General features: G+C 39.8%; 1 protein-coding gene across 2 annotated transcripts; it reads right to left on the bottom strand.

The window, feature by feature from the left end:
- Positions 1 to 537: 537 nt before the first annotated feature.
- STIL (STIL centriolar assembly protein) lies at positions 538 to 22220 on the bottom strand. Of its 2 annotated transcripts, none has more exons than XM_075155817.1 (16): positions 21767 to 22220; positions 20554 to 20661; positions 18112 to 18227; positions 17809 to 17996; positions 16572 to 16819; positions 15660 to 15743; positions 15463 to 15549; positions 13639 to 13786; positions 12330 to 12439; positions 11383 to 11497; positions 9496 to 10554; positions 7965 to 8130; positions 6986 to 7211; positions 4835 to 5027; positions 3969 to 4222; positions 538 to 2069 (listed from the first exon to the last, which is right to left on the bottom strand). In XM_075155817.1, exons 1-16 carry the CDS (start codon positions 21796 to 21798, stop codon positions 1241 to 1243), a joined length of 3963 nt encoding a protein of 1320 aa, XP_075011918.1. In that variant the 5' UTR covers positions 21799 to 22220; the 3' UTR covers positions 538 to 1240. The 2 variants fall into 2 exon arrangements, with proteins under 2 accessions (XP_075011918.1, XP_075011919.1); XM_075155818.1 differs by lacking the exon at positions 21767 to 22220 and adding an exon at positions 20421 to 20466 and having other exon boundaries at positions 20554 to 20657.
- Positions 22221 to 22223: the final 3 nt, after the last annotated feature.

Raw genomic sequence — 22223 nt, 5'->3', positions numbered from 1 at the left:
CGCACTGTCCTCCTGTCAGGAATGGTGGGAATGGGAACGAATCGCAGCTTCCAGCGCTGCTGTCTCATTTCCAAGACCCAGAGGTCAGGACAGAGGTGCGTTACACCACAGCCACGCTCACCGAGCCGTGTCCCCAGAGCTGTCCCAGCCAGCACCAGCGGGTTACTGTGTAACCTAAGACAACACACTAGTAACCACAACAATATCTACTACACCAAAAAATTGAACAAAAGTCAAAGTCTTAACAGAAATGGGATCGTTAAACAATAAATAACTGAATTCCTCAACTTGGGGAATATTATCATCACAGGGTGATAGAAAAGGGCTGTTTCATTAATAGACTGTAGCGCTTGATGACAGAATATTTGTATGCTAATACAGAACAAAGTAAAATCAATTATTTTTGCTTATCCCACCACCCAGTATTGGAATTCTTAGAGTTCAGTAGCAAGTGACACCCTCACACTTCCAGTTAGCCATTCTAAACAATGACTGGGAAGTGGCAAATGTCTTAAATAAAGGCTACATCAGACAACTGGAGATTTTTTTTTTTAATGGAATCTTTGACCTTTATGAACAATACACACTTCTTAAATAAATAGAAAACATTCATTCAGAAAAAAAACCCACAAAAGTTTTAAAAGTGCTAGTTTTTCCAGTCTCCTTCCAAGAGTTCATGATACAGAGAGTTACATGTGCCATTTTGGCTGAATTCGAAGTAATTTTATGCAAAATAGAGCCACGGTTATACTTCCCTTTCCACCAGACACCCCACACACAGTAATCCAACCATTTCAGCAGATTTCTAGAAATTAGTGCTTTAGCTTTGTTACCCCTGCTCTGCCACACACAATATCGATGGCTCACAGCTGGCACAAACCTGTAAAAGTCAGTGTTTTAAGAAAAGTCAACAGAAGAACATTTAAATAAGCGTCGTTGTTAAAAGTATATTAAAAGTACATCTTGGGCTCAAGTTGATTCACCTTTTAGATACTTTAAAAATCACGTCTAACTGTAAACAAAAGTGCACACATATGTCAATGCTGCTCAGCACTGACTCAACCCGGCATTTAGAGGTGGCTGGCCCCAACCTGGGCTGAAAACTCAGTTCTGCAAGTTTTACGTTGCTCCAACAGGGCAACTTCTTCAAAGATAGCTTAATCCTGGGTTTCCTGTAGTCTTTGACGGAGGGGTCCCTCTCAGATGTGAACCAGTGGTTGCCAGACATCTCGGGGGATGTTCAGAACAACTTTGGCAACTGCCTGAGTTGTTTCACGTCAAGAATGGTGCCAACAGAATTTATGCTGTTCGAGTGGTTTAGAGTTTCAAGAGCTGGAGTATGCAGATTTCCAGGGAAGACGCGAGTATCTCCTTCATCTTTCCTGCCAGGTTGTTCAGTGAATTCAACTCTCCCAGTAAACAATTTGGGTTTTGATTTTAAATCCTTTAAAATCTGAACTGAGTTTTCATCTGCTTGATCTGCTCTGGGAGGAAAAATTTCATTTGTAATATTTCTTAATACAGGGCTGTTTAATTCTGGTGGAGAAGCATTAGTAGTCAACTCTCTGCTGTGACTTTTTAGATGAATGGGAAGTCTTCCATCAATTCTTTTGGATAATTCAGTCCAGTGGTTGAAGCCATCCAACACAGGGGTACAGTTTTTGTCCAGCATGCTTTCCCTTTTGACAGTGCCAGAACTGCCATCTCGAGCATGCAGTTCCTCTTCGTCTTCACTACTGTCATTGCCCTGTATCAGCCCATATCGCTTCATGTACTTCTTGGTTGCAAAAGACATATTGTTTGGTGAAATTAAGCTAAGACCCACCATGCTTTTGTCCATATTTGTATGCAACAGGTCTTGGAAAGAGAAATCTGCAGGAGGATTTTGGCCTGAGCGACTGAAAGAAAGTCGAGATAACTGATTTTCACTGAGATACTTGAGTGCTATAGCATTTGCTTCCATGCTCAGATCAACAACATTAGGAGTTAAGCCACACATGCTGACATTGGCAAATGACATATAATTTAGTCCAGGAACCACCGCTTCAGGATTTATGCACGCTAAGATGCTGAAATAAAGCATCAAAGAGTTAGTTTAGTGTCACAGGAAAAGTACGCATTTTACAATATAATCTGATTATTTCATTTTGCTTGCTGTACCAATTTCTCCTTCCTTCTGAACACCACAGCTCAATCAGGCTGCTCAGTGCCGAGATCATACATTCTGCACATACTAAAAAGCAGCTCTCCTGCTACTCACACCGACAGTATCCAAATACTGTGTTAGAGAATTGATGATATTCCCTTCTGATTCAATAGTAACCACAACCCTTGTATGAAGAAGAGCCTGCCTCTAGCAGGTTTCAGAACTGGTTTTGTTTTTAAAGCAGGTTTGAGCCGTTTGTCAATTCTCACCAGTGGATGTGACATTATATGCCTCTGGCCCTAAGACTGCAGATGCTGCCATCCAACCCAAAATTTATATCTAGATAGAAGATACAAGCCCAACGACAGAGACCAAGAACATCTCCTCTTTCCCAATGCATGCCAATTCCAGGATTTTTACAGGAACTCTGACATAGTATCTGTTTCCAGAAGCATACAAGGTTCTAGTTTTTGAAGGCATCCTTCAGTAAGGGAAATGTTCATTTGTTCTGTTGCTTGGTACACCAATTTCTTGTATACATTAGGTATTTAGTTTAAAGACTGAAAGGACAAGCTCTGGTACACTGGTAGTGGTTATAAACCAGTGCATTTAGTACATGCGTCATATACAAGTTCATAAAACCAAACTCCTCGTGTTGAGAGTTAAGAGTCTTCCTATTTCACTGAGCATAGATTCTGAAGTTTGCTTAGGGAGAGTAAATTCCTGGCTCATATGAACAACCATTGATTATGCTATGGAGTTGCACTGTTGTTTCCTTCTCTATTGAGCTATAGACCATTTCTCAGAATTGTTTATTGGTCATGAAAGTGGCAGAAGGAAGAATCCCATCCCACTCCCCAAGTTTGAAGAAAAAAAGCAAGAATTCCAGTTTTGTCTTATGGGTTCACTTATCAGCATATTATTCACATTAAAAGAATGTCACTGACAGACTCTCCAGCCAGGAAGGTAGCCCAGAAATTCCAGAAAAATGCCTGATGAAATTCAAGTGAAAAGGAGAGAAAAGAGCTTAGAAACTCTATGACTGGAAACAGCTTTTGATACACAGCTGAAGAGAAGATTGATTAGGAGATGGTTAGATTTTTTTGTTTACCTAGCAGTTACATACTAATATCAAGAAGACAATAAGGATGAAAGTGAAGCTGTACCAGGCAGTCAGCCTATGCCTAAGCAGCTACATATGTAAATTCCTATGCCTCAAACACCTTCTTCAGAAATTACTTCTGCTCCTTCTTCTGTTTCATCAAGGTTGTTTCCCTCCCCAGCCACTGCTGCCTCCCTGTTTCAAGTCAAAGCACTCACAATAACAAGCAATTAGGACAGATTATATACCAAAGCCACAATAACAATTTTCACTTATACTGGTGAAGTGCAAGACAAGGCTTAAAAAGCAGTGACAAAATATATAGCTGCTTAACGTTCAGCCCCCCAAGTCCAGTGTTTCTCTGGAACACTTTGACATAGCCCAAAGAATTGAAATTACTCAAGCAGCTTCGTTATTATTCTAGGGATGTGCTACTGCATACACAATATTTTAAGAATCACCAGATGCTCTAACAGCTAGAGCTACTTGTGTTATATTTAAATAATCTGAGTTTTGCCAGCAGAGCTCTTAAACCTATCTGAAACACCCATATACCCATACTGGCGTGAGCCAGTGTTTCATCTTTGCAGGAAATGTGGATCAAGTTGCCAAACAAATCCCCAGTGGCAGTGAACACAGTCCCTTTTTCTTTGCTCATTAAGCCAATCTTCATTTTCGGTTGGATCTACAAATTACTACTCAAAACAACCAGTATTTTACCTGGCATTCTCCACTTTGTGTGTATTTTTCTTCATTTTGCCAGGCGAGTCAACTGTCACTCCAAGACTCTTCAGTTGTTTGAGTGTAGCACTAATCACACTCTCTTTATCCACCACTCCCATGTCAGTCTCTGGAGCCATTTCTGTTGTATCATCAATATTCTGATACCTAGGACCATCTTCATTAACAAATCCTGGTTTAATAAGCAAGTTATCTTGCTCTTCCGAGGACTTTAAGAGGTGGTTTACTTGGCCCTACAGAAAAAGGGAGTAGAGGAGAGATCACATGGACAAAAACATCATGACATGTCGGAGTTGTCAAAAAGCAAAATGCTGGTTTATTCTTATGCAACTTGAAATACAACTAGATGGATTAACAGCTTATTCTGACAAGCAAGCCAAATTCAGATTCAGTTCAGGTGCAATCACGTGAACTCAAAGCAGCATAGTCCAACACTGGAATATCTTACATTTCAAGCTTTCTGTAAGAGTCTGTTCTGAATTTAAACACATCCATACTGATACTCTTCAAGATCAAAGTATCTGCCCTTTAAGGGCTTTGAAGGTAAAATGCTGCGCCATTTTAAAGAGCACTAATTGGGGAAGTTATGAACTGACTTTATTTTTTAACTAAAGAATTATTATTTATTAGGCAGCAGACAGTACTCCATGTATGCATAGAAGAGTGAAGTATAGAATAACCACTTAAACCTTAAAAAAAATGAAGAACCACAAACTTGGAACTTTTCTGTAGAGCACAACATGAACTTGAAAACCACACGCAATTTTTCATTCCAATGAATGAATACCACATCAGTACTTCAGCAGTGTGCATTCAGTGCAGAATATCAAATTTAAATGAGTTACCAGCAAGTCCTGGTAAAGTTTCTGATCCTCTGATGGATGCCGAGGCAGCAAAGAGGCGGGTGGCTCTGAGTTTTGCTCACTTGTTACCACCACATGGTTGCTGGCTCCCTCTGTTGGTTCTTTCTGTAAAGACACGCTAATACTTTCGTCCACAGATGAACTGCGAACAAGTGCTTGGGAAACGTTTCCATTTCTGAAAGAGAACACCGAGACAGTGAAATATTTCCTTGAAACAGAAAGCACAAGTATCACTACAGGTACCTTATCTTTTCATGAACACCAGAAGAGGAGAAAAATCGAGTATTGGAAACAGATCCTAACATTTCTTCGTTTGTCTTCTGCTAGAGGCTTTGCTCCTTTCTGCAGTCATTTTCTTTCAAAAATCACTTGAGGACTGAGGAAATATACCCCACAATGTGAAACTACAACAGCCTGACTAGTTTTTCAAAAGATGATTCAAAAGAGAAGCCAGCAATGGCTTCTCTGGACTAGGCAAAACTCAGTGACACTCTATGACTTAACCTTAAAGCAGATGGAATTAAAGTTGTTAACAATTTGGAGTCTGTCTTATGTTTTCAGCATTTTTATGGACACTTAAAAGCCTTTAGGAGTAATGTATCTTCCATATGTTCTGAAACATGACTTATTCAAAAAGCCGTTTTTACCAAGGAGAGTAACTGGTAACGAGATTCCTGTGGTAGTTTAAAACACTTTAACTTCTCAAAGACAGCGTTACAGGTACACACATACACAACGCACACTGAGTATCATGAACTGAGAACAAACATCTAGTTGAAATATTTCTCAATGGCAGATGTGAAAGAGGAACCATAATCTACCCTGAAGTTTCGAGATAAAAAGGGTAAATATTCTAGAATGAGTTACAATGCGATGCTCTGCATCCTCTTCAGATAGCTGGTGTGTGCATCGCATAAACCTTTTGAGACCAGACATATCAATAGTACTATCATCCCGAGGAGATCCTTAAGCGACCTTCCTCCCCCTTCCTGTTCCTCCTCAGGAGACAAGTGTAAGATAAGGGAATTTCACAACTCAACTGATCAATTGCTTGTGTTGAAAGCGATAAGATTTAAATCACATGACATACTAGATAGTCAATGTAGGTTATCAGTTACTGTTACACTAGCAATTATTCATCATACCCAAAAATGTTCCCCTCCTCCTCAGAGAGATCTGGGTGATGCTCTACATTCTTACTATAAGATACTTATACAGCTATTTTACAGGTTTATGAATCCAAGTTGAAGAGAACCTTAAGGTGGCATCTCTCAAAAATACAATGTTCAAGAGACTGATTTGAATCAGTAACATTTATGGTAGCAGAATATGTTTGCAGATAAATATTCATAGTCCTTTAATAAAGTATTAAGTTATAGCTTAATTATCATCATCTTTCCCAAGATGATTATTTTAGAAACCTAATTTAACTGGAAGGGTATTCCCCCTCCTTCGGCTTTTTATACTTAGAGAATATTAGATCATTAAAAGTGCTAAATTGTTGAGCTATTCCCTGTGTAAAAATAACATCCATATAGATAATTAAAAATATTTTAAAAATTACTTCCCAAGTTAGTCTAAGATTAGCCATTGCACTATAAAGAATCTGAGCTTAAAAACAAATTAACAGCAGTGAAATTGGTACCTGCATTCACTACACACAAAGTAATTAGGTGTAAAACATAGAGAAATTCAGGGAACCGTCACATAAGCATAAACCCCTCATCCTAAGCCCCTCAGAATTGAAAAGGTTCTGAATGCTGACAGGGAAAAGCCACTGTAGGAAAACAACTGACTACAGCAGTGTCCCCTTCCCCCCCTCAAGATTTAAGGTAAGAAAGGGAATGCTGCCAGGACTGTACATGTTTTCCAAGTTAAAGGCTTTTGCCATCAGCTGCTGATGATAGGTAGGCTAGCTAAACGTGCACGACTGATAAATGCAGACTCTAAAGGCAACTGTGTTTTGGTGAGCTGCACAATTTGAAGCATAATTAAAAAACAAAGGAGGAAAAGAACACAACAACTGAAGTCAGGTGACTATTTATAATTCATGAAAAAAAAATTATGAAAGTAGTAACTTATGAAAGGCAGTTCAGCTTATTATGTGAACACAAGATCTTTCTGGTTACTTACTGGAGAGTGTTCTGATTAGTTCCTTCTTCCACAAGATGAATACTGTCTACAAAGCTGGGCATGTCAACCACCTTTAAGGAAGAAGCAATACTTGTATTACTTGCATCTTGTTCAGCATTAATAGAAATGCTTATGTCTTCCTTAGAAATCTCTTCATCCTCTTTTTTTCCTTGTGGTATGGAGTCGCCTTGTTTTTCTGAGGCTGTATTCCAAAATAAGCTAGCACCTAGAAGAGAATTGGAGATTTAGCCGTTTAAGGAAAATCATTACTATCTTCTGACACCCTTTGGCTTTGTAAAGCTAGAGGAATCATTTCCTCACATTCAGGTTTTTTTCACCATTTAAAAAGTGATTTAGGGTTTAGAACAGCTAAGAGTTGCCAAAACATCATTCAAGTCCTAGTTTCTTCCAAAGCATACTTGATGAAAACAAATGGTTGTATTAAAGCATTTCAATGCATTGACCTTGAGCCAGTGTGAAAATTTCCTCCAGACTAACCACAATATTTCCATGGATTTAACAGTAACCGATAAATTAACATGTAACTTTACAGACACAGCTGCATAACTTGCTGAAATTAAAGCAAATAGTCTCCTCTCCATGCATGTAAATGCATGGCTTACAAAAACCACCAATAATATATTTAATAGAACACCAGATGGGATAGAAGCTATTACTTTCAAAAACAGATGTGGATTTTTTCTTTCAATAAGGCACAATTTAAAATGGAAGACCTTGCTAAAGCTATTGGAAAAATAATTCTTCTAGTGATGGCAATCACTGCCATTGCAGCCCAAAGACAAAAGTAGCTCCAGCCTAAACTTGCAAATTACACTAGAGAACTTAGCGGGTGTTTGTATCTAGGTACGTGTTTATGTACGCTCAGCATTTCTGCAAAACATTCCCTTCACGCCCACACAAATCACAGAAACATCCAGAAAAAGTGATGCCAGTCTATTTTTAAAGACTAAAGTGTTACCTGTGCTCACAGCAATGCTCACACTTTTCCTTATGTGCGAATCCGGTGAGGACTGTGTTTCCATGGAAACAAGGTCCCCTTGCTTCTCAGGCTGCAGAGCATGGCTAGCTGCAGCTGGTTCAGAGGAACAAGCCTGACGAGCCTGTGCTTCCAACAAGCGTTGGATCTGTAACGGTTATCAGAAAGTTATAATTTGTACAATAAAATATAAAGTATAACAGGCAAAAGTGAATTACTAAATTGGGCTCCTCTAAGGTCTGGATTCAAATTCAGGCTGCGCTGCCACAGAAGTCCGATAACCTTCCAGTTCTCAGCAGTGCACGCAGCATAAATCAGAACATCAATTCTGATGTCGGCAGAGCTAGCCAAGAAGAGGTTTTAAGCACACTGGCAGAACTACACCAACACAACTTGAGTAAAGCCTATTTGCACTACACTTATTGGAAGTACTCTCTGTCCCTTTCATTCATACGCAAAGCCTATTACCGACTTACCAGCCAAGCATTTATATGCCAACTGTCCCTACACCATGCTAAACCAACTTTGTATTAATTACAAAGCTAAGCACTTAAATGATAAAATTAAGGTTGCCCAGGCAATCTTCACTCTAGTATTTGTATCCACCCTGTTCACTGATTAGTTCACAGCTCCATGGAGAAATACTGTAACAGTGAAGGCTGCATTTATACAGTAAGGAGGGGTTTCCCTCCTTCATGCATAACCTATGCTTTGAGAGCTTGATTTTACATACAGCAACTACACCTAAAGCGTATTTCAGTTGCAATTTTCTGGTTTAAGCAGGAAAAATATGCCTTGTGAGCAAGTGCATCAACTTCGCTATTCCTATCATTCATCACCAGCAGTAAAATTTAAACTCTGGCTCTTCAGCCCCAAATCATACCCTGCAAAATACGGGGCCAGCAGTGTAACTCAAGAGATCAATATTTTGAAGAAATGTAACCTGGTATTGAAACAGAACTTAAGGAGGCCAACAAAGCCCGATTTTTCAGCCCAGCAACAAACACCTGATGAATCCTGCCAGTCTGCTGCAGACAGACAGATGAAGTTTTCTAAGCAACAGCCTCAATAGCTCAGGAAGCTGCAGGCTTGAAGGTTGGCAAAGCAACACATGAGAACATTCTATGCTTCGCCTGTACTCTTACAATAATTCCAAGGCTATAGCCTATGCAGTAAATTTTTTTACATAGACAAGCATATATATAGGAAAGCATTTATAAAGAAGGCATATCGGTTTGCATTGTAACAAAGTCTGCTAAAAGGGAAACCTTCATGTTATGGAAATAAAATAAAAATAAATGCAAAATTTAATTAGGAAAGAGTAAAACAGTTTTCATTTACACCAATTAGCAGAGCTAATCTGGACCCTCCTCCATCCCCAAACTGCAGCTGGTATGACAGGCTCTTTTGTTCCAATAAGGACAGACAACAGTTAAATTAATTCCTTTGGCAGGGGAACTATAAAAGCATAATCACTAAGAGGGCAGAGGAGAGAGCTGCCATTTCCACAAACCTGAGCTTGAAGTAATTTGAGTTGTCTATCTTGTTCTGTAAGAACCCGGTACGCATCTGGAGATAATCCCATCATTCCATTATCTGATCCCGCTTTAGAAGCGGGCATGTGCAGGCATGGTGAGTGGGCTGCACAAAACTGCGGACTAGAGGGGCTTGCACTTGAAGGCAGTCTTACTCCAGGCGATAAGCTATTGTCGAGACAACAGTTCCCCATTTTCCCATGATATCCCATGCTTATAGGGCTGCTTGTGGTATATCCTGGATTGCAGCAAATATTTGGACAAATAACATTTTGATGGAGTACTGTACATGGATTCTGTTGAGCCATCTCCGATTGGATTTCCACTCCATGTTTGGGGCTCATTTTACCAATTCCTTGCCATGAGTTCATCGGATTATATTGGACAGAAGCAGGAAACTGACAGTTGCATGCACTGGCTGGACAGCAAGGTGGCACTTGAACTGGCACCTGCAGTTCTGGCGGTCTTTTGCAGCTCTGTGGTGAAAAAGCAGAGTTGTAAAGGACTGGCTGCATAACAGCTGGAACCTGCTTGGAACTGGATATTGAGGTTCTTCTAATTGGAGGCTCTCCCTGCTGTGCAACTCCACCGGGATTTAATACAAGTCTTTCTGATGGCTTTCTGGGGTGATCCACAGATGTATCCGGGGAAGGCCCACTACAAGGGGTTGAGGGAGAAGAAGATCCAGAACTTTTTCTTGATTGAGGGCAAGCTTTCTTACAGTGCAACTGTTGCTGTAGTAGAGCTTGCTTTCCTCTGGAAGGCCTTGAAGTCGGAATTTTCTGGTTTAAATGGTTTGGTAATTGCCTCAAAGAGGGACCTCCCATATTAGCAGAAAAGTTTTGCTTGTCTTCAGAGTGCTGGGTGGGGTAATATGTGGATCCCAAGCACCATTTCTTTTTAATAGGCTGATGTAGCGCTGAGGGCAGACTTTTACCATTTGAAGTCCCCATAGGCTTAGACGATTGTCTTGATTCTATGAAACTCCCATCCAAAACAAGCGACAGTTCAGGAACTGAAGGAAAGATCCTGGTAACCTGAAGGGACAATTACACAAGCAAGTTTAAGATAATTTTAAAATATTGTCTTTCAGCTATTCACACGGAGAATTTCATCAAAGAAAATGTTTTCATTTAAAATCACTATATGACTGTTACCAGCTCCAAACCAACTACACATTGAATACTTTTCTAAAGATTGGAGAATCCAGATACAGAAAAGCAGCAAGATCTCTAGGATCATTCTTAGAAGACAAAATTGCTTTCAATACGGCACAAGAGCCGTATCTACCAAATGAATGCTCCATGTCATCCTGGAGCGCATTTCAGAGTCTGGATCTTTCCCCTTCAAGAAGCGGACTACATGTTCCCTCTTACTATTCTTAGACCCAGTAGATAGGTGCAACAGAACATATTTTATAACGCACAACTGTCACATCCATCTAGACCTACGCTATATGAGGGCTGCTATTTCATTATATTTGTATATGCTTCAGTAAAAAAGGACAGACCAGCAGATCTTTATTTCATTTACCCAAAAATACACAAGAAAGTTTGCTGCCTCTATCTTTGCCTCAGACACCACAGGTCTTCCATTTAACGGTAGCAAGATTCCCAAAGTAGAACCTACTATCTCTGTTCCCAAATCCTAGCATATGCAGGAATTAAAGTGTCTATAATCCCAGAAAAAAGGCAGGTTAACTAGAGCAGGAGTTGGGACTCTTGGTCCATTTCTTCAGTTCTGTTTTCCCCTGCTAGCACTTTGACACAGAAGCTTTATACTCGCCAGTCCCCTTACAATGAGGTTTTTTTTGCTGCTTTAAGTGTCACATCTGAGATGCCTAGAACAATTATTTACTCAGTTACCTGTTGACTCACTGGGTGAGGACTTGGAATTGGTCTGGGGGATAAATCCTCGTCTTCTACACCAGAATCGTGATCGCTTGCTGACAACTTGCTAGGTGAACAGCCTTGGGGAGGACTAAAACCATCATAAATCAAACTCAAAATGTTTGCTTGTCAGATTTGGCAGCAGTAACATGAATCTTCACTTTTTTCACTGTGCCATCCACAGTGCAATATCAGCATCATTTTTTCAAGAAGCAGTTGCTATACATCTCCTCCCTGGTCAGCTAGGGAGTTCACACAGCAAACAGTTCTAAGATCAAACAGTGAAAACACAAATGCTGCTTTTGGGCAAAAAGATACTAACCCTCCCTCCCTCCCCACACCCTCAGACATACACACCTTTTAAGTGACGTTCTAACAGCAAAGCACTGATTTATATTAGAAAGATAGAGAGTGCTACAGTAAAGATTGTAACATTGTTTAAAGGAAAATAAAGGCCATCTTATAGGTAAAAATTTGATGGATAAGTCAGGTTCTTAAAAATCCCTAAGTTTCAACCTATCCAGGTCTCGCAGCTCTGAAAAGTCGGAAGAAAAAAGGAATTTTGACCAATTTAAGTAGATTTCAATTAGAGATTTGCTTCAAAGGACAGATCTCACAGAAAACTTAATACAGTGAACTAAGCTCCATCAGTAAGGAAGCCTTTTTAGAAACATCCACTGTATAAATTACAACCACCAGTATCAAGAGTAGAACTACGAGTAGTTGCTCTTGGAATATGGTCAGCTTGACTGTCTTACTTGAAGGCTATTAACCCTAGGAATAAACAAAAGCACATACACAGATTTTAATGCGAGATGATCACTGTATGCACAGCTAAACTGACACCTGGCACAGCAGAGGTCAAAAAACCTCATCCAATATATATTTAATTTTTGCATATAAATGACATCTGAAAGATTTACCTTCTGATAGGAAGTTTCTTGCAAACTCCGCTGAAGAACTCAGTTTCTGCATTTTGGTTTTCTGCACTCAACTCAAACTGGATAGGGCTCCTATCTGAAGGTTCAACATTCTGGAACGAAATTTTCTGTATTTGTGAAGCATAAAACTTTCAACTTTTAATCACTGAGGTACTACTCCCAAAGAAATAGTTTTAAGGACGTTTATATCCGACTATTTGCTGCTTGTCCTCTACTTTCAATTCTCAGTTCTTTCACCACTACAAGGAGGCAGGCAACTTCCCTTCCTGTTCAACACTGTTCCCCCTGCTACTCTAAAGTAGTTGGCCTAATTATAGCCATGAGCAGATGCTTCCTTGCTGTAACTGCTTAGATACTCTTCCACAAGCCTTCACCACTATAGGAAACAGCAACTCTTCCTATACTGTTTCACAGCTGGGCAGGTCCTGGAGACAATAGAAGCGAGCCTCCGTTAAGAGGCTTGTCATCTTCAGAAAGCTAAGCTGTACCTAGGCTAAAGGTGGAAGGCAGTCCTGAACAGGGAAATTTAATTGAAAGAGAACAGAGTAAGCAGCACAGGACACATATTACACTAGCTGCTTCTCTGCCAGCGCGTAGGAGCATTTATCGAGCAGATTAACAATTCAACTTCAGGTTCTCTACAAGCCTAGGAAAATGCATAAGGAACTGAGATTTCCTAGAATTTCCTCAAACCTTATTAGTTATCTCCCAGACATTGTATCATCAAATTCTTTCAAAGAGTTACTTTGCATAAAGATCAAATTGTTCCTGCTTTGTTACTACTTGCTGTAGCACAGCAAGAGATCTGCAGATTAGTAACCACTGAATTCCCTTTTGCATTTAACTTCAAGCAAAGCACAAATACCTGGCTTCGCTCTCCAGAAAGCACCGATGTGCATCACCCATAGCAGTTGTTAGATGTGTCCAGCATGCACATAGCATACCAGATTAAAAAATGCTATAGGAAATCAGAATCTCCGCTCATAAAGCCAAAAGGTCACTAGTAAGAAGGAGCACTAACCAAGTCCAACACAGCACACTACATTTTAAAAGACAGATTCTTAATGCTATTAGAAAAGTGAGCAGTTCCTGACTTTGGAGGTCATCTCTCAATTTGAGAGACAAACCGAATTTACAGTAATCACTTTAAAAAGGAGGCTTTATAGAGCTACATCATTTTCAAACACTGCAGTTCCATTTGGGTCACATTACAGTGACTCCTCCTTTAAGTACTTACACTAGAAGTCGAATTTTAAAGTACCACAATGCAGTAGGAAACCAAGCCACTTACTTTGAAGAGGTGTACTGTTTCATTGCAAGTTAAGATCTGAAACCCTAGCTCAGTCTGTCCACTGCATGGAACGCACTCATAAAACTCTGGTTCCTTGTGTGTCAATGAGTAAAGCACAATAAGAAAACTCCCAGATTCTGAAAAAACCCTAAAATAGAAAAAAAACACATCTTAAAAAAAAAAATTAAGAAATGGGAAGAAGGGCCTTAGTTTCTCAATATATGTGTGAGCAAACTATCACACAGTTTAGCAAACGGGTGAGTCACTGCATTTTGAGTGGTACTGAGCCATAGGTAGAGCAGATGGACTTATGACTGATGCCACGTGCAAGAATCAAAGCAAAGTAGAGAAATGGGAATAATTCGTCTACTTTCTTAAGTTCAAATCTTTAGGATCACTTAGTACTTTAAATGAATCCCTGGAAGACTTCAATCATAGCATGGAAGAAAACATCTGTAAAAATTATATTGTGATTTTTTTTTTTTATAATTCAATTGAAGATGTATTATAAAGACACTTAGTGTTTCAGTTATCCCTAAACATTCCAAAAATGCTCATTAGAAAACAGATTTTTTTTGAAGAAAAATTATATTGACGTTTTTTCTACAGGTTGAGAACAGTGAGTAGCAACAGTCAACATTTAACACAAAAGAGCAGGGATAATGAAAATAATGTGCATTTCCAGGAAAAGGTAGTACAACCTTCAGAACAATTTTTCTTTTTATAGCACTTGTAAAACACTTGCTTGGGGGGGTGTGTGTGGGTGGGGTGTGTGTTTGTTTTTTCTTCAAAAAGTATATGTGATGGAGAAAGCAGCAGGAACAAGATACTTGAAAAATGCATTCACACACAACTTTAAAATTATAGTTATAACTTAAGAGTTAAAATTTATAATGCACAGATTAAGCGGTTAGTCTGCAGAGGTTAATTCTGTTTGCATGGTTCATCAAATCTGCTTAATTCACTTCCAAGATGGAATCAGTGAAAGTTAATGAGAGTCAAGCATCTAACTTGCCTATCTAATAATCTAATTGGGCTCTTATCTGTATTTGGGCATATTTAAATTGTTAAGGGAAAAAAGTCTATTCTGTAATTACAGACACATCTGTTCACCAAATGTGGTTTTATTTCATAATTTAAAAGCAAGCGTGGTTGAGCAGAAGAAATTCTTATGCATACAGCATATTTTAAAGTTTCATTTACCTGAAGAGCAGTTTTAAACTATAAACACCTGGACACCCTCCCAGCTTCCATATAAATAGAACTTGGCAAATGTTACAAGTGAAAAGATGTAGAGAAGGAGGAATGCTTATCTACTAACATCACAATGAAAAAAAAAATCAGAATGCAAAAACTGTAAAACCAGAATATTTAGCAGGAAGTCAAAACAAGACGGTATTAACTGCAAATCAATATGCTTCAATATGTTGGTCAGATACAACCAAGGAGAAAGCTTATGTCAAAGAAAACACCCATAAGAAAAGTTCAAAAGCAAACCCAAAACCCCACCGTTTAAACTACTGTTTCCTGCTTGCTGCTTCTTATTTAAACTAAAATGCAGTGACCTTAACGATATTAATGTCTAGCCTCTTCTGTCTTTGAGATATCAGCCCAGCTTCCTAGTGCTTCAGTCAGAAAATTTGAGAGGCAGAAGTCAAAACCAGAAAGAACAATTAAAACAGACAGCCTTACCTCCTATATAAGATATAAATCACAGAATTCCCTCAAATATTTTTGAACAGAGCCCATGTTGCCATGTATTTCTGTGGAATACATTTTTAGGCAGCCTATAGCTTATATGTTTTATCTATAAAAGTGACTTGCCTTTCTTGAATTGAAGAACTGAATAAATATCGCAAGCAACAGGCCCAGACTTGAGGACTACAGATGTGAGTAACTCCACTCAGCCAACTAGAAGAAATTAGAGGCAGTTCCATTACCAAGTTTCCACTATGTAATTCCTCAAATACATCTCAAATCAAGATGTGTATTAATCTGTACAAACCGAGCCAAACACTTACACTCCAACTAATGGCAGAGCATAAGCCTTGGGATCAGACTCGAGCAGCAAAAGCAATTTTCGTGTCTGGTCCATAGTAAGGTAACTGAAAGAAAACAGAAGTTGGTTTTTTTTTAGTATTTTGGAAGGCAGTCTTCCAGAAAAAAATCCTGAAGAGACAAATACAAGTTCAGAAAATACTGGGGGGGGAAAAAAGTTCGGGGGGGGGGGGGGGGGGGGGGCGGGGAGAGGAATCAAAACCATTCTTCCTCCACACTTACAGCAACTCCTCAGCTTTTCATCAATTCGCTGTGTATCAAAGAATTATCAAGGACAAAATTTCCTTAGTATTATGGGATTCACAACAAATCTAGAAGTGCAAGTCGTTAAATTTCAAGGGTAATTTTCAGAGAGGCATTCACAAGGTCTCTCTCCAAATAAAATTACATTCAGTTGCTTCAAATTATTTCCCTGATCTATCCTTAGGTCACCCTACTAAATTAGTTATCAGTCAGAATGACGATTCCCCAATACCATCTTATCAGCATGATTAACAGAAAAAGCTTTGGTTCACATACATCCTATTTTCATTCTAGGACAAGCACTGATATTGTTTAAAAAGCTGGATGCTGTTTATATTTATTATGTTAACTAGAAGTGTGTCCCCCTGCCCCAGTAGGAAGATCCTTCTACTGATGTCAAAAGCAAGAAAAACTCCTACTGAACCGATTAAGATTTTCTCCCCACCCCATTTCCTCTTTCTTGTTTATAAGATTTTAAATTTTTCCAAGTCCAAGAAGTTACGTTATTTTTATGCCAGTTATTTTACTAAAAAAAAAAAAGCACTGGTTGAGATCTCACCTTCCTACCTGCTTTAGGAAATGCAACAAACTGCCAGGCAACTTTGATAGCTTTAGCATCCCCCTTTACTCACCCACATTTATAAGTTCCTTGAACTTGTGCAATATTCATAGGACTGTTCAAATTTCTTGCTAGGGCTGTAGGAATAATTGGGACAGACTTCACAGGGGTGTATTCCAAGATATTTGCTGCGGTAATAGAAGCCCAGTGAAAATTAAAATGTAGATTATCCAGGTTTTCTGTGAAAACAATGTGAGCTCTAACAGTGAGCAGTTTAGAAAGATCCAGTGATTCTTTACTGCACAGACTGTGCTGCAGACCCTAGAAGTAGGGAAAAGAGAAAAAAGTTAAATACACTAAATTGCCTTCATACAACTACCATGATTCAAGTTGTATTATACTAGGAACTCAAATCATTCATCACAGCTACTACTGCAGTAGGCACTGTATAAAAAGCCATTAACCCAGATCTCCAAAGCTCATGGCTGTGCTGAATATAATGAATAATGTAAAATACATTGAAATTAAGCTATGCCTATCTTAGCATTGTTTTATGATGTATTCAAAAACCTGAGGTTACTTAAATTGTATAAAAATTAATAAAATAACAGGCAACTAGAAGGCTCAAGCTGATCTGTCAAAGTTTTCTTACTTGCATTCAAGAATTTTGTATTTTAACATCTGTATGTATCATCATGAGAAAGTTTAGATGTGAAGTAAGCATTATTTGTATTATAAAATACACACAACAACAACTACAGGCAAACGTTTACAGGAATGGAAGGTGTATTTACTAGATTATATGTCTACAGCAGAGCACAGAAGCAACAGGCACACATTTCAGCTATAACTACTAACCTACATAGGCTTTACATGCTTTCTTGCAAGTCACTTGCTTAGCAATACTTTATCAACAATTGCGCAAATACTGCAACTCATTCATGATAGATCCGAAAGAAAAAGCTGTTATTTCTTGTTTAAGTAAGCAATCACTGTTGTCTTGCTGGTTTTGGTGGTCAGACCAGCTGAAAAACTTTGGTCAGACTGCAAGATTTTAGTCCAAGATTAAATATTGTGTGATCCTTAAACACCTGTGAAGACTAACTGATTTTAACAGTTTCCGATACACTTTTCAATGACACTCAAGCAGCTCATTTCACATGGCCAACTAAACAGTCTTCCTTCAGCCACAACTTTGCTGTGTTTGAAATTGATGGTGGTTGGAAACCAAGCCCTGTGCATAGTCCAGTCCCGTGCCTAGAAGACAGTTTATTGTTTAAGAGACCCAAAAGTTGCCAAGAGCTGCCTACCTTGAAAGCCAAGCTGATATCTTCAGCACTGTGCACTATAATATTATCTGAAGAAGGTCCCCAGGCATTAACTGTACATGGAATCAAAAAGTCTCCAGGAAGAGACGCAGTTGGAATTTTGCCTGATCCACCAGCAACTTCTCGACCAGGATCAAAGCGGTCTATTGTTAGTGTTACGCCTTCCCCATCTTTAAAATAAATACATAAAGTCAGAGTCCAAGAGCAACAACTCAGGCTCCTTGATAATGGCTTACTCAACCAACCAATATTGGTTGAGTCTGTCTACCTGATGTTTAAAGTTACCTTCATCTACTGCAAGAGTCCCAAGCAAAAAACAGGAAAATAATTTCTTTTCATTCTGCTTAGCGTGGCGATAGGCAAGTCGCAAGGTTTTCTCCATCATAGATAACTTTGGATTTCTAAAAAGAGACAATAAGTTTAAGACTCAAATTATTTTAATGCTTTTTAAAAAAGTATTTATTATATTGCAATAGCTTCCACATTTTTTTTGTCCTTTAAAAAGAAAATATACAGAAACAGGCCAAAGCCCTAAACAACAAAAAGGTAAGAATTAACAACATTGTATAAAACATCAATGGAATTTTAGCTCCTGTTCTGTGCATCACCCCAACTATTCATATTCAAGAAAGCCATATTTTAACCAGAGCAGCTCCACTGAATGCTCTGTACAACGACCTCAACAAGAATATTTTGGCTTGACTAGTCCAGCAAAGTAGCATCAGAGGGGAAACAATTTTTCCTGTGGAGAATAAATAGCAAGGAAAGAAAAGAGCTTTTTTCTATGGAGAATAACTAATAAGGAGAGATAAAAGCTTTTTCATCTGAAGGGCAACATTGTCACAAGACCACAAGTGACTTATTTTAATAGAAGGTGGAAAAAGTTAGAAACACTAAGACCAAAACGCAGAACCTCTAAAAAGTCTCCTAAGTTTAAAGAATAGAATAGGCCAAAAAGCTTAATTAATTTTGATGTGGTGTTCTCTCATTTTAGCACAATATTTAGTGTGGATGCTTAAAGCAGCAGCAGACTGGGCTCAATGACATAAGAATGCAAGTATGGAGAAAGATTGGGTAATTATAAAATCACTATTTAGTAAAAAAAAAAAAAAGGTAGTAAGTTTGGAATCTAGGGCAGTAAATAAATCACCATTATTTTAGCTTGAGATAGCTTATCTGATTTTGACTTGGAAAGAGGTCAAAGTTGAACGTAACGCTACTGGTTTACGTGAATACTGTGATGACGGCTCATATCCTACCTGCTCAAGATTAACTAAGTGAAGTGCCTCCACAAAATAAAAGTAATTTATTTTAAACTTTGTTAGAACTTGGAGGTTTTAGTATTAACGCAAAGAACATTATGTGGCAAGTACAAGCAGAGGCCCCTCTGACCTATATGCAAGGCCTGTCCACCCTTATATGCATATATATGCATATACTTGCTCTGATGACTACGGTAAGATTTTTGTAACACCTATATAAAAATTATCCATTTAAGTAGTAAGGATCAATTTTTACTCTCCATTTGTTTTACAAGTCAGGTTTAGAATATCCTGTCCTAGAAATTCACAAGTGCTTTGGATTTGCCTGTAGACTCATTCTAAACAAAAAAACATCAGAACTTCTGGCATTTTAATCCAGATTCCTGAAGCAAGCGAAATGCTTAGTTTTACTTGAAGCACGCTGTCTGTATCCAGTTCGTCAAAAATATTTTTTCCTGTGTAAATATTTAGAGACAAGGAAAAACATGTTAAAGAAAACTACAAATATGCAGTTACTTTTACACCTTTCCATATGGGAAGGAAACTGAAAGAAATTCTAAGTTACTTTAGACTGAGGCACCTCCAACCCACTTAGAATCATAGAATCATTAAGGTTGGAAAAGACCTCTAAGATCATCGTGTCCAACTGTCAACCCAACACACCATGCCCACTACACCATGTCCCTTAGGGCCTCATCTACATGTCTTTTAAATACTTCCAGGGATGGTGACTCCACCACTTCCCTGGGCAGCCTGTTCCAAGGCCTGACCACTCTTTCAGTAAAGAAATTTCTCCTAATGTCCAGTCTAAACCTCCCTTGGCGCAACTTGAGGCCATTTCCTCTCATCCTATCGCTGGTTACTTGGCAGAAGAGACCAACACCCACTTCACTACAACCTCCTTTCAGGTAGTTGTAGAGCGCGATGAGGTCTCCCCTCAGCCTCCTCTTCTCCAGGCTAAACAACCACAACCCCAGTTCCCTCAGCCGCTCCTCATAAGACTTGTGCTCCAGGCCCTTCACCAGCTTCGTTGCCCTCCTCTGGACACGCTCCAGCACCTCCATGTCCTTCTTGTAGTGAGGGGGCCAAAACTGAACACACTATTCGAGGTGCGGCCTCACCAGTGCCGAGTACAGGGGCACGATCACCTCCCTACTCCTGCTGGCCACACTATTCCTAATACAGGCCAGGACGCCGTTGGCCTTCTTGGCCACCTGAGCACACTGCTGGCTCATGTTCAGCCGGCTGTCATGCCGGCTTGTCACTTGACTGCGTTACACCACAGAAAGGGAAACTCTCAAATCTTTCCGATGAAAATCCTTATATACTTACACTGAACACACCGGTGGTTTCTTTTTCCTTTGTGCCTTGTCATACACTAGACTCAAAAGATAAAATGAGTCTTTGAATCACGTAATTCTTCGTTTATTTTAACCTTTAGTGGCTTAAAAAAGGTTATTCATACCTGTAATAGGTAATATGGGAGCCAATGACATCACCCATAGGGACTGGGTCCCAAAGTGCACACTTTGACAGAGGGAAACTGAAAGGGACCATCCTTTCGGGAACAAATCTGGGAAGAAGATCACAGAGATAAGGAAAATGGATTAAGCTTAGTACTTTCAAACAGCATTTATAAGAAGGAACAAAGGAGTAACGCTGTAAGAAAAACAACAAACAGGATACATAAGCTGTTGGTACTTTTTTTTTTTTCAAGTCCAGGCCAATGAAGCAGAAACTTTGTCTTATGAAGTTGTCAAGGATATGAACTACAAAGTCAACACAAAACTTTCATTTTCCACCCGACAGTTCATTCATGTAATCTTGGAAGATGTGTAGGCCAAAATAGAAGTTTGCAGATAAAGCTCAAGAAAAAACTGGTCTGGATATATTGTAGGAAACGAAAAGGTTATCAGTCATTAGAAACTCCCAGAGCACACAGATAATCTTGATTTAGCAAACTTTAACATTTGATCAGCTTCTGTTTTAGTCACTTTTTAAAGTTAGCATTCAATCCACTTAAGCTTTGAAGACTTCTGAAATAAAGCCTTGGCTTAACTCAAATAATACAGTGCAAAATTTGCAATCAGACTTCAAAGGGGCCTGAAGAAATTAGTATGTAATTATGTAAACATATTTACACAAGCAGGATTACATTTTTTAAGTTATCTAAACCAAGTATATTAAGCAAAACACAAAATATTTGACAGTCCACATCATTTGGCAAATACCTCAACACTTTTTAACAGATAAACAAGAACTTCCTTTGTAGGTATTTGAAGCGTCAAACTTTGCCAAGGTGCTTTCTTTGCATTTCCTCAAGTTCCTACGAAAGAACTTTCTCTATTTTCAAGACGGCCCTCTAAGCAGCCCACCATCTCTCATGATTCCAGCGACAGTTAACTGATTCCCATTAAAAGCTAAACACCAAAATAAGTCTTAATTTAAGCTTGTAAAAGGGGAAACTTCTTTAAAGCCCCACTGTTTTCACTAGTTTTTGGCAAGCACGGATCCGAAACACACCCCCATAGCTCTTCATAACCACAGTCGCACTCGCAGAGCGGCATCGGGCCAGCGTCTGCCCCGAAGGGCTGGGGGCAATGCACCACCTTCCCCCCCTCGCGAGGAAGAGTACGGCGGACCCTCCCAGAGCGGTTTCCCCGACGCGGAGCGGGTACCTCAGATCCAGGCCGGGCAGAACAGGATCCATGCGGGGCGTTCGCAGCTCTGCCCCCTCCTCTTCTCCCTGCCGCGGGACGCCGGCGTGGGGCAGCGCCCAGGCGCGGGGCCTGCCCGCAACAGCCCCTCCCTCAGCCAGGAGCCAGAGGCCCGCCAGCGTCCCCTGAGGGAGGAGAGCAGCGGCCAGTGACACCCCCTCCCCAAGGCCGAACTACCACCACACTCCCTGCGGGGAGGCACCAGAAACCGCCTCGCCACCCGCCGCTGCGTCCGCGGCAGGACCCGTCCCGTCCCGCCCCGCTCCGGCGCCTTCCTCGGCCCACGACCGACCCCTCGTTCCCCGCCGCCAACGACCGCCGGCCAATCAGAAGGCACAACCGGACGCACTCCCGCCTCCACTGCCCGCTCTGACCCAATCGGCGCGCTGTGGGGAACGGTTCGCTCGACCAATCAAAG

This window comes from Calonectris borealis, chromosome 8 (genome assembly GCF_964195595.1).
Source record: "Calonectris borealis chromosome 8, bCalBor7.hap1.2, whole genome shotgun sequence".
NCBI lineage: Eukaryota > Metazoa > Chordata > Aves > Procellariiformes > Procellariidae > Calonectris > Calonectris borealis.
This window is presented reverse-complemented; position numbering and strand designations above follow the sequence as displayed.

Coding starts and splice junctions, on each gene's coding strand:
- STIL (XM_075155817.1), bottom strand. CDS start 21,798: ATGGATCCTGTTCTGCCCGGCCTGGATCTGAG. Junction 18,228..20,553: donor TCCCATATTACCTATTACAG/GTATGAATAACC, acceptor GTCTCTTTTTAG/AAATCCAAAGTTATCTATGA. Junction 17,997..18,111: donor GACTCTTGCAGTAGATGAAG/GTAACTTTAAAC, acceptor TTTATTTTAAAG/ATGGGGAAGGCGTAACACTA.